Source organism: Bombina bombina, chromosome 7 (genome assembly GCF_027579735.1).
Source record: "Bombina bombina isolate aBomBom1 chromosome 7, aBomBom1.pri, whole genome shotgun sequence".
Classification (NCBI taxonomy): domain Eukaryota; kingdom Metazoa; phylum Chordata; class Amphibia; order Anura; family Bombinatoridae; genus Bombina; species Bombina bombina.
Window position 1 is genome coordinate 40,665,602 of NC_069505.1, and position 12,552 is coordinate 40,678,153.

At 39.6% G+C, this 12,552-nt stretch overlaps 1 protein-coding gene across 1 annotated transcript in view; it reads left to right on the forward strand.

The window, feature by feature from the left end:
* The window catches only part of MACROD1 (mono-ADP ribosylhydrolase 1), a 98,077-nt gene that overhangs the window by 40,701 nt on the left and 44,824 nt on the right, over positions 1-12,552 (forward strand). The window contains exon 3 of the mRNA XM_053720063.1: positions 4,022-4,141. Coding sequence (XP_053576038.1) covers positions 4,022-4,141 — 120 coding nt within the window. The remainder of the gene's footprint in view (positions 1-4,021; positions 4,142-12,552) is intronic.

Sequence of the window (12,552 nt, forward strand, 5' to 3'; positions counted from 1 at the left end):
CATTCCCTTCAAGGGGCAGACATTGTTCGGGCCTGGTTTGAAGGAGATTATTGCTGATATCCCTGGAGGAAAAGGTCATGCCCTTCCTCAGGACAGGTCCAAATCCAGGGCCAAACAGTCTAATTTTCGTGCCTTTCGAAACTTCAAGGCAGGTGCGGCATCAACCTCCTCTAATGCAAGACAAGAGGGAACTGTTGCTCAGTCCAAGGCGGTCTGGAGGCCTAACCAGACCTGGAACAAAGGTAAGCAGGCTAAAAAACCTGCTGCTGCCTCTAAGACAGCATGAAGGAACGGCCCCCTATCCGGTAACGGATCTAGTGGTGGGCAGACTTTCACTCTTCGCCCAGGCGTGGGCAAGAGATGTTCAGGATCCCTGGGCGTTGGAAATTATATCCCAGGGATGTCTTCTGGATTTCAAAGCTTCTCCCCCAAAAGGGAGATTTCACCTTTCACAATTATCTGTAAACCAGATAAAGAGAGAGGCATTCTTACACTGTGTACGAGACCTCCTAGTTATGGGAGTGATCCATCCAGTTCCAAAAGAGGAACAAGGACAGGGTTTTTACTCAAATCTGTTTGTGGTTCCCAAAAAAGAGGGAACCTTCAGACCAATTTTGGATCTAAAGATCTTAAACAAATTCCTCAGAGTTCCATCATTCAAGATGGAAACTATTCGTACCATCCTGCCTATGATCCAGGAGGGTCAATATATGACTACAATGGATCTAAAGGATGCTTATCTTCACATTCCGATACACAAAGATCATCATCGGTTTCTCAGGTTTGCCTTTCTGGAGAGGCATTACCAGTTTGTAGCTCTTCCTTTTGGATTAGCTACAGCCCCAAGAATCTTCACGAAGGTTCTAGGGTCGCTTCTGGCGGTTCTAAGGCCGCGGGGCATTTCGGTGGCCCCTTATTTAGACGACATCCTGATACAGGCGTCAAACTTCCAGATTGCCAAGTACTGGCATTTCTGAGGTCGCATGGGTGGAAAGTGAACGAGGAAAAGAGTTCTCTATCCCCACTCACAAGAGTTTCCTTCCTAGGGACTCTGATAGATTCTATAGAAATGAAAATTTACCTGACAGAGTCCAGGTTATCAAAGCTTCTAAATTCCTGCCGTATTCTTCATTCCATTCCGCGCCCTTCGGTGGCTCAGTGCATGGAAGTAATCGGCTTAATGGTAGCGGCAATGGACATAGTGCCGTTTGCACGCTTACATCTCAGACCGCTGCAACTATGCATGCTCAGTCAGTGGAACGGGGATTACACAGATTTGTCCCCTCTACTAAATCTGGATCAAGAGACCAGGGATTCTCTTCTCTGGTGGCTATCTCTGGTCCATCTGTCCAAAGGTATGACCTTTTGCAGGCCAGATTGGACAATTGTGATGACAGATGCCAGCCTTCTAGGTTGGGGTGCAGTCTGGAACTCCCTGAAGGCTCAGGGATCGTGGACTCAGGAGGAGTCACTCCTTCCAATAAATATTCTGGAATTGAGAGCGATATTCAATGCTCTTCAAGCTTGGCCTCAGTTAGCAACTCTGAGGTTCATCAGATTTCAGTCGGACAACATCACGACTGTGGCTTACATCAACCATCAAGGGGGAACAAGAAGTTCCCTAGCGATGTTAGAAGTCTCAAAGATAATCTGCTGGGCGGAGATTCACTCTTGCCACCTATCAGCTATCCATATCCCAGGTGTAGAGAACTGGGAGGCGGATTTTCTAAGTCGACAGACTTTTCATCCGGGGGAGTGGGAACTCCATCCGGAGGTGTTTGCACAAGTGGTTCATCGCTGGGGCAAACCAGAGTTGGATCTCATGGCATCTTGACAGAACGCCAAGCTTCCTTGTTATGGATCCAGGTCCAGGGACCCCAAGGCGACGCTGATAGATGCTCTAGCAGCGCCCTGGTCTTTCAACCTGGCTTATGTGTTTCCACCGTTTCCTCTGCTCCCTCGACTGATTGCCAAGATCAAGCAGGAGAGAGCATCGGTGATTTTAATAGCGCCTGCGTGGCCACGCAGGACCTGGTATGCAGATCTAGTGGACATGTCATCCTTTCCACCATGGATTCTGCCTCTGAGACAGGACCTTCTACTTCAGGGTCCTTTCCACAATCCAAATCTAATTTCTCTGAGACTGACTGCATGGAGATTGAACGCCTGATTTTATCAAAGCGTGGTTTCTCCGAGTCAGTCATTGATACCTTTATACAGGCACGAAAGCCTGTCACCAGGAAAATTTATCATAAAATATGGCGTAAATATCTTTCTTGGTGTGAATCCAAGGGTTACTCATGGAGTAAAGTCAGGATTCCCAGGATATTATCCTTTCTCCAAGATGGTTTGGAAAAAGGATTGTCAGCTAGTTCCTTAAAGGGACAGATTTCTGCTCTGTCTATTCTTTTGCACAAGCGTCTGGCAGATGTTCCAGACGTTCAGGCATTTTGCCAGGCTTTAGTTAGAATCAAGCCTGTGTTTAGACCGGTTGCTCCGCCATGGAGCTTAAATTTGGTTCTTAAGGTTCTTCAAGGAGTTCCATTTGAACCTCTCCATTCCATAGATATCAAACTTTTATCTTGGAAAGTTCTTTTTTTGGTAGCTATTTCCTCGGCTCGTAGAGTCTCCGAGTTATCTGCCTTACAATGTGATTCTCCTTATCTGATTTTCCATATGGATAAGGTTGTCCTGCGTACCAAACCTGGGTTTTTACCTAAGGTGGTATCTAACAAGAATATCAATCAAGAGATTGTTGTTCCATCCTTGTGTCCTAATCCTTCTTCAAAGAAGGAACGTCTATTACACAATCTAGATGTGGTTCGTGCTTTAAAGTTTTACTTACAAGCTACTAAAGATTTTCGACAAACATCTGCTTTGTTTGTTGTTTACTCTGGACAGAGGAGAGGTCAAAAGGCTTCAGCAACCTCTCTTTCTTTTTGGCTAAGAAGCATAATACGCTTAGCCTATGAGACTGCTGGACAGCAGCCCCCTGAAAGGATTACAGCTCATTCCACTAGAGCTGTGGCTTCCACCTGGGCCTTTAAAAATGAGGCGTCTGTTGAACAGATTTGCAAGGCGGCGACTTGGTCTTCGCTTCATACCTTTTTCAAAATTCTACAAATTTGATACTTTTGCTTCTTCGGAGGCTATTTTTGGGAGAAAGGTTTTACAGGCAGTGGTACCTTCCGTTTAAGTACCTGCCTTGTCCCTCTCTTCATCCGTGTACTTTAGCTTTGGTATTGGTATCCCACAAGTAATGGATGATCCTATGGTTTCTCCTTTCTCTGCTTGTTTTCGGTCGAATGACTGGATATGGTAGTGAGGGGAGGAGCTATATAACAGCTCTGCTGTGGGTGTCCTCTTGCAACTTCCTGTTGGGAATGAGAATATCCCACAAGTAATGGATGATCCGTGGACTGGATACACCACAAGAGAAATACATTTATCAGGTAAGCATAAATTGTGTTTTCCCAGAGGCAAAGTATAGTAAAAAATGAAAATGTATTGTTCCAATCGATAAAACAACCCAGGAGATATCTATCATTTATCTTTCTCAATTATTTATTTTAAAGACTGTTATATTTTCCCTGCATGGTGTTCTGATAAACATGTTAATTATTTGTGTATGGAATCATGAAAAGATTCCAATCCCTTACAACTCAGATCTCTTGTGCCCACCTTTCTCTTGATGTAAACTCTTGAGCCCATCTGTTCTTTAAACGATTCTGCATGAAGGCGGTGTACATCTAGACGATAACTCACAGGGCCCTCAACCTTTTTTGTTCATATAAGTGTCTTTTTGCTAATTTTACTGTGTATTGCGCACCTAACCCAAACGGCTTTGGAATATGTTCTGGATTTATAAATAAAAGAAAATATTAATTAATGTAACAATTAACACTTCAAAGTTGAACAAGAAAAAAGTAATAATTAGGGTAATTAAAGCAATTGTAGATCAGAAAACTAATGATAAAGTTTGTCTAATAGGTCATACAACTTCACTTTTTTCATCCCACAGAAATGAAAATCAAACAGCCTGAGGAAGTGAAATATCCAAAGAATAAAGATCTTCTTGACAAAATATCTGTCTTTAGAGGTGACATCACGAAACTGGAGTTAGATGCTATCGTCACTTCAGGTAGGAATACCAGATTTTTTTTAATAACCAATAACCAAGGTTCAAACCTATGGTTTGTATCGTAACACTATTGGCAACCTTTGTCACAACTTTCAATAATAAAGCTTTCTGATTTTGAATGCTTACAGAATTTTATTTAGTGTTAAATCACTGGGTTTTTAACGTGTTTATTAATTACAGAAATATTTCATACAGTCTGGTTAAAAAATCATTTACTTGTTTGATTTGGATAACATGAGGGTATTTTTATGGAAGAGAAAAGAAATGCAATACGGTCTCATAAAATGTTATGCCTGCAACAAAAGTATTTTAATTGTTATGTTCACCTTGTTTTGAGAGAGATGTGACTTTTTATTTTTAATGATCAATTTAAGAGTGTTATAAGTTTTGTAAAAATTCTTATCTTTGAAATGTGTTTTAAATTTTTGGTAAATGTTATTTATTTGCAAAACAGAGGAACTTTAAAGCTCCAACCCCCATTCAATAAATAATTTAATTAAGCCAATCAGGAGGCAAGAAAAGTCCCTAATGTACTGAGAAACCCTCATTGGGGCTCTAGAGCTGGGTAGAACACTACTTTCATGTCTGTACTGCATTGTTTGTTTTTTTTTTTTAATTAAAATACTTATTTTTTATGTTATAAACTATATTTGACTAAAAATAAATAGACTTGTGTACCTCGTGTGCTGAATACAAGTGTCAAGCATGCAAATAAAAAAAAATAGGATATGATACAAAATGTAAGGTGAAAAAAAACACTTTAAACTAAACCAAGAACTGATACTCTCCTTTTAGGTAAGACCGCAGCCTTCTTACAGTCTCTCCTCTATGACTGTTTTGTACGAATGGCAATGGAAAAGTATCCAAAAATTCTTTATCGTTGGTCCCAAAAGCTGGTACTTTATATACTCTTAAACCTCTAGGTACAATATTTTCATTAAGATACCTACTCAGAAAGGTGGTTTCCCACCATTTCTTGGTTTCTTTAGAATAAAGTTTCTGTAATTTCTTTAAAATGGCTTCCCAATAAGGGACTTTTGATTGGTTATCTTTAAAATTATTATTATATCTATTTTGTCGTGCTGCCCTCCAATCATTAAGAGTATTCCTGGACATGTGGGAGATAAAACAATGCAAATACAAAAAATAGGATATGATACAAAATGTAAGGTGAAAAATAACACTTTAAACTAAACCAAGAACTGATACTCTCCTTTTAGGTAAGACCGCAGCCTTCTTACAGTCTCTCCTCTATGACTGTTTTGTACGAATGGCAATGGAAAAGTAGATGGCGCTGGTCTGTAGAATAATATTTCTCTAGATGATGAAGAGAAAAAGGGCTTGAGGTGTATGTAAAAGACCAAAAGATATAAGTGCAGTATACTCACTCCATATAATGTAGGAGTTCAGCTGCAATGTGATGCATTTCTAGGCAATGGAGATCCCCAGAGCAAAATATAAGATATTCAGGATATAACCTGAGCTGATTTGTAGGTCTGTAAGTGAATAAAGACTCAAATTGACCAAAAGTTGTCCAATGCATAAAGAAAAAACAAAGTAGTAACTTACTCCATATAAAGGAGAATCAGTCTTGTCACAGCAGAGAAGAATATCAACAGTCTTCCAACTATGATAAAAAGATGTATTTATTGGCTCAACGCGTTTCAACTTCTAACAAGTCTTTCTCAAGAGCAGAATAAAATCAATGAAAGCAGGTAATTGAATATAATTGCTGTGTTCACAAGCCGGTTTATATACAGAGGTGATGCTATCCAATTTCCTGTATGAAACAGGAAGTTGGATTTGCAATATATATTGTGTTAAAAACAGAAATAAAAAACAAAATATGAATTGGTGGCAGACTAGTTACATTATACCAATAATATGGAATCTCAAATGCCGCTTTTTCAAGAAAAATTTATAGTTAAAAGAATAGTCTGGCATCAAAACCGTTTTTTAACCAATCAGAAAAAGTTTTCATAAAATTGTCCAATCCGGAATAATTTTAAAAACAGTCCTCAATCAAGTAGTTTACGGTATATGAGTTCCATTTCAGGTCCGGAGTGAGGTCACGTGCATGAAATAGCCAATCCATATGAAGGTGTGAGATGAGCGGAACAGCCGTTCTGTATAGAGGTTGCAAATTGTGAGGAAGTTGTTGATAGGTCCATACTGATGGGGGGAGGGTATTATGACGTGAGTGTAATCTATCTGATATCAAAATAAAATGCAATTGCATAGTCTAAAGGAAAAAGCAAAAAAGAAAAGGGGGGAACAGTATTTGTTCTTACTCATGTTTGTAACGTAGAAAATGCTTTCATCACACAGTATTGTACCATTTCGCAATTGTAATACACTTTCGATTCCAAATTTACAGTATATGTCACAAACCATGGTCGCAAAAAAAAAGTGATAAAATAATAAAATAAATATAACAGAATGACATTACTGATATGGCAAACAATGATACAGTTTGAATTGTATAAGAAGCCAATTAAAAACATTGATTATGCAAATTAAGGTAAAATTGCAAAAAACATCATTCCACGATAAGATTGTCCACACTGATAAGCACATAAAAAACATATAGTCCCTGTGGGAAGATTTCAATATTCATTTATCCCACTAGAGGTAATTAGGAGTTATTATTTTGAGTAAAATAAACAGAATTTAGAATGTGATATAATGTTGTTTCCACCTTTAGAGGGAATGTATCTGAAGAATAGTGACTAAACGTATATAAATCTATGTAAATCGTATATAAATCTATGTAAATCGTTGTCCTTAAAGGGGTGACGGATTATCCTCTTTTTTAATCTGAATTTAGATTTTTGCCTCGATAGTGATAAATGTAAATATAAAATATACATAATGTGAGTAACTTGAAAAGAGTGACTTATAATAATTCTAGTGTTGTGCAGTTACTAATATTTAAATGTTCAATATATAACTAAAATACTAAATATTAAAATTGTGTGTATAGAAATAACATATATTTATTATGGTATTATCCTTTAGTGAAAATAAAATAAAATAAAAGTGTTCAATATTTAACTTGGGTGGTGGAGTGCCTTAATGTAATAAATATGATACCAAATATAGGTATGGAAATTAATGTGACATTTTAATTAAAATTATGCATAAGTGCAAAAGAGGTATATTTATGGAATAATAAGAGAGTTATTATATGAATGCTACTATTTTGTGTTTATGAAATGGAAAAAAACTTATTGTATGAATGCTGCTATTTTAATATCTTTGTTTAGGCCCCAATTGTTGTATGTTCTCATTGTGTGAATCCACCACAATTCTCTTTTATCTAATTGTTTATTTATTGTGCCCCCTCTCCAATGGGCAGACACCTTTTCTATTCCTAACCAAAGGAAATTCTCTTTTTTAAAGGATGGACAAGAATTGCAATGTATGGGCACCCCATGATTGTCATGGTTTTTTTCAATTTTGTTTAAATAGAATACGTGTTTTTAGAAATCTAGTAGTTTGTCCTAAGTATTAAATTTTGCAACTACATTGTAGGAGATAGATGACATTCGTAGTTTTACATGTAATGAAATGTTTAATTGTAAAAGATTTTCCTGTAACTGCAGAAGTAAAAGTTTTGTGAACTCGCTTGGTGTAATTGCAGCCTTTACAGCGACCACATGTATAGAACCCTTGGAGATTTGCGATAGCTAACGGAGCTGTGGGGGTCATTCCTTTTATTAGTTAGGGGGCTAGTTGTTGTTTTAAGTTATAGCCTTTTCTGAAAGTGATCTGTGGTTTGGTTGGTATAATTTTGTCTAGAATTTCATCACTTTTGAGGACGTGCCAGTGTTTGTTTATAATATTTTTGATTTGATGGTGTCCTGAATTAAAAGTGGTAATGAACCTAGGGAAATTATTTTCTTGTGTTGGTTTGTTTTTCTGACCTTTCAGAATTAAATCTCTATCCTGATTTTTAATACGTTGTCTGTCTATTTCTAACTGATCGGCTTTGTACCCTTTTTGTAGGAATACAATAAAATAGATTGTTCATCATAATCCTTTAATGTATTACAATTGCACCTGATACGCTGAAACTGACCTTTTGGGATAGCTTGAAGCCAGGTAGGATGATGTTGGCTTTCATGTCGGATATAAGTATTAGTATCACATTTTTTGAAAAAGGTTTTGGTATGAATATCCCCTGCTTTAACTGAAATTGATAAGTCTAAAAAAGTCGCCTCTGTTTTATTTATTTCTGGAGTTAGTATGATATTCATATTATTACTGTTAAGTTGAGCAATGAAAACCTGTAGGGACTGGAGATCTCCCTTCCAGATACACAGCACATCATCTATGTATCTTCGCCAGGACACCAGGCTCGCCCAAGGTACTGCCCTGGACCAAACATAAAGATGTTCAAAGTGGTCCATGTAAATATTGGCGTAACTTGGGGCGAACCTGGTGCCCATGGCGGTTCCACATATCTGTAAAAAATATTTATTATCAAACCAGAAAAAATTGTGGCTCAACATGAAGTCTATGGCTGTTACAATGAATTCTAGAAGAGGTGGTGTAAGATTAGGGTCTTGTTTCAATTTCCATTCAATAGCCGCAATACCCTTTTCTCTTGTAAGGTGTATCCAGTCCACGGATCATCCATTACTTGTGGGATATTCTCATTCCCAACAGGAAGTTGCAAGAGGACACCCACAGCAGAGCTGTCTATATAGCTCCTTCCCTCACTGCCATATCCAGTCATTCTCTTGCAACTCTCAACAAACATGGAGGTAGTAAGAGAGAAGTGGTGAAATGTAGCTCTTATTTTACTTCAATCAAAAGTTTATTATTTTTAAATGGTACCGGAGTTGTACTGTTTTATTCCAGGCAGAAAAATAGAAGAATCTGCCTGTGATTTCTATGATCTTAGCAGGTTGTAACTAAGATCCATTGCTGTTCTCACACATGACTAAAGAGAGAGATAACTTCAGCGGGGGAATGGCGTGCAGGTTATCCTGCTATGAGGTATGTGCAGTTAAGATTTTTTCTAGAAGATGTGAATGCTAGAAAATGCTGCTGATACCAAATTTATGTAAGGTAAGCCTGAATACAGTGATTTAATAGCGAATGGTATCATGCTTACTTTCTGAGGTAATACTCTTTAATATTTACAATATAAAACGTTTGCTGGCATGTTTAAACGTTTTTATATATACTTATAAAACTTTATTGAAGGCTGTGGCAGTTTGGTGTGTCTGTTAAAAAACGTCTATATCGTTTTTTTGATCTGGTTTTTGAACTAAGGGGTTAATCATCCATTTGCAAGTGGGTGCAATGCTCTGTTAGCTTATTATACACACTGTAAAAATTTCGTTTGATTTACTGCCTTTTTTCACTGTTTTTCAAATTCTGACAAAATTTGTTTCTCTTAAAGGCACAGTACCGTTTATTATAATTGCTTGTTAACCTGATTTAAAGTGTTTTCTAAGCTTGCTAGTCTCATTGCTAGTCTGTATAAACATGTCTGACATAGAGGAAACTCCTTGTTCATTATGTTTAAAAGCCATTGTGGAGCCCCCTCTTAGAATGTGTACCAAATGTACTGATTTCACTTTAAGCAATAAAGATCATATTCTGTCTTTAAAAAATGTATCACCAGAGGAATCTGATGAGGGGGAAGTTATGACTAACTCTCCCCACGTGTCAGATCCTTTGACTCCCGCTCAAGGGACTCACGCTCAAATGGCGCCAAGTACATCTAGGGCGCCCATAGCGTTTACTTTACAAGACATGGCGGCAGTCATGGATAATACACTGTCAGCGGTATTAGCCAGACTACCTGAATTTAGAGGAAAGCGAGATAGCTCTGGAGTTAGACGAAATACAGAGCATACTGACGCTTTAAGAGCTATGTCTGATAAAGCTGAAGAAGGAGAGCTTCTTTCTGTGGGTGATATTTCTGACTCAGGGAAGATGATGCAACCTGATTCTGATATTTCTACATTTAAATTTAAGCTTGAACACCTCCGCGTGTTACTCAGGGAGGTTTTAGCTGCTCTGAATGACTGTGATACAATTGCAGTGCCAGAGAAATTATGTAGACTGGATAAATACTATGCAGTGCCGGTGTGTACTGATGTTTTTCCAATACCTAAAAGGTTTACAGAAATTATTACTGTTAGGTGTCCCCCCCCCCCCCAGGGGGGTAAGTGTCAGTGCAGGCCAAAGCCTGGGGCCTAGTGTACCACCTGAGGCATATGTAGATTACCTGATAAGGGCCCCTTAGAATGACTCAGACCACGCAGCATTATGATCGAAAGTTTCCAATAGATGCCACCACACGGGACTTATGGCAGACAGTTCCTAAGGTGGAGGGAGCAATTTCTACTCTAGAAAAGCGTACTACTATCCCTGTCGAGGACAGTTGTGCTTTCTTAGATCCAATGGATAAAAAGTTAGAGGGTTACCTTAAGAAAAAGTTTATTCAACAAGGTTTTATCCTACAGCCCCTTGCATGCATTGCTCCTGTCACTGCTGCTGCGGCGTTCTGGTTTGAGTCTCTGGAAGAGGCTTTACAGGTAGCGAATCCATTGGATGACATACTTGACAAGCTTAGAGCACTTAAGCTAGCCAATTCTTTTGTTTCTGATGCCATTGTTCATTTGACTAAACTAACGGCTAAGAATTCTGGTTTTGCTATCAAGGCGCGCAGAGCGCTATGGCTTAAATCATGGTCAGCTGACGTTACTTCAAAGTATAAGCTGCTTAACATTCCCTTCAAGGGGCAGACCCTATTCGTGCCTGGTTTGAAGGAGATTATTGCTGATATCACTGGAGGAAAAGTTCATGCCCTTCCTCAGGATAGGTCCAAATCAAGGGCCAAACAGTCTAATTTCCGTGCCTTTCGAAACTTCAAGGCAAGTGCGGCATCAACTTCCTCTAATGCAAGACAAGAGGGAACTTTTGCTCAGTCCAAGATGGTCTGGAGACCTAACCAGACCTGAAACAAGGGTAAGCAGGCCAAAAAGCCTGCTGCTGCCTCTAAGACAGCATGAAGGAACAGCCCCCTATCCGATAACGGATCTAGTAGGGGGCAGACTTTCGCTCTTCGCCAAGGCGTGGGCAAGAGATGTTCAGGATCCCTGGGCGTTGGAAATTATATCCCAGGGATATCTTCTGGACTTCAAGGCTTCCCCCCCAAAAGGGAGATTTCACCTTTCACAATTATCTGCAAACCAGATAAAGAGAGAGGCATTCTTACACTGTGTACAAGACCTCCTAGTTATGGGAGTGATCCATCCAGTTCCAAAGGAGGAACAGGGACAGGGTTTTTACTCAAATCTGTTTGTAGTTCCCAAAAAAGAGGGAACCTTCAGACCAATCTTGGATCTAAAGATCTTAAACAAATTCCGATACACAAAGATCATCATCTGTGTCTCAGGTTTGCCTTCCTAGACAGGCATTACCAGTTTGTAGCTCTTCCCTTTGGGCTAGCTGCAGCCCCAAGAATTTTTATGAAGGTTCTGGGGTCGCTTCTGGCGGTCCTAAGGCCGCGGGGCATAGCAGTGGCCCCTTATTTAGACGACATCCTAATTCAGGCGTGAAACTTCCAAATTGCCAAGTCTCATACGGACATAGTGTTGGCATTTCTGAGGTCGCATGGGTGGAAGGTGAATGAGGAAAAGAGTTCTCTATCCCCCCCTTACAAGAGTTTCCTTCCTAGGGACTCTGATACATTCTGTAGAAATGAAAATTTACCTGACGGAGTCCAGGTTATCAAAACTTCTAAATTCCTGCCGTGTTCTTTATTCCATTCCTCGCCCTTCGGTGGCTCAGTGCATGGAAGTAATCGGCTTGATGGTAGCGGCAATGGACATAGTGCCGTTTGCACGCCTACATCTCAGACCGCTGCAACTCTGCATGCTCAGTCAGTGGAATGGGGATTACACAGATTTGTCCCCTCTACTAAATCTGGATCAAGAGACCAGGGATTCTCTTCTCTGGTGGCTATCTCGGGTCCATCTGTCCAAAGGAATGACCTTTCGCAGGCCAGATTGGACAATTGTGACGACAGATGCCAGCCTTCTAGGTTGGGGTGCAGTCTGGAACTCCCTGAAGACTCAGGGATCGTGGACTCAGGAGGAGTCACTCCTTCCAATAAACATTCTGGAACTAAGAGCGATATTCAATGCTCTCCTGGCTTGGCCTCATCTAGCGACAATGAGGTTCATCAGATTTCAGTCGGACAACATCACGACTGTGGCTTACATCAACCATCAAGGGGGAACAAGGAGTTCCCTAGCGATGTTAGAAGTCTCAAAGATAATTCGCTGGGCAGAGATTCACTCTTACCACCTATCAGCTATCCATATCCCAGGTGTAGAGAACTGGGAGGCTTTTAATCCGGGGGAGTGGGAACTCCATCCGGAGGT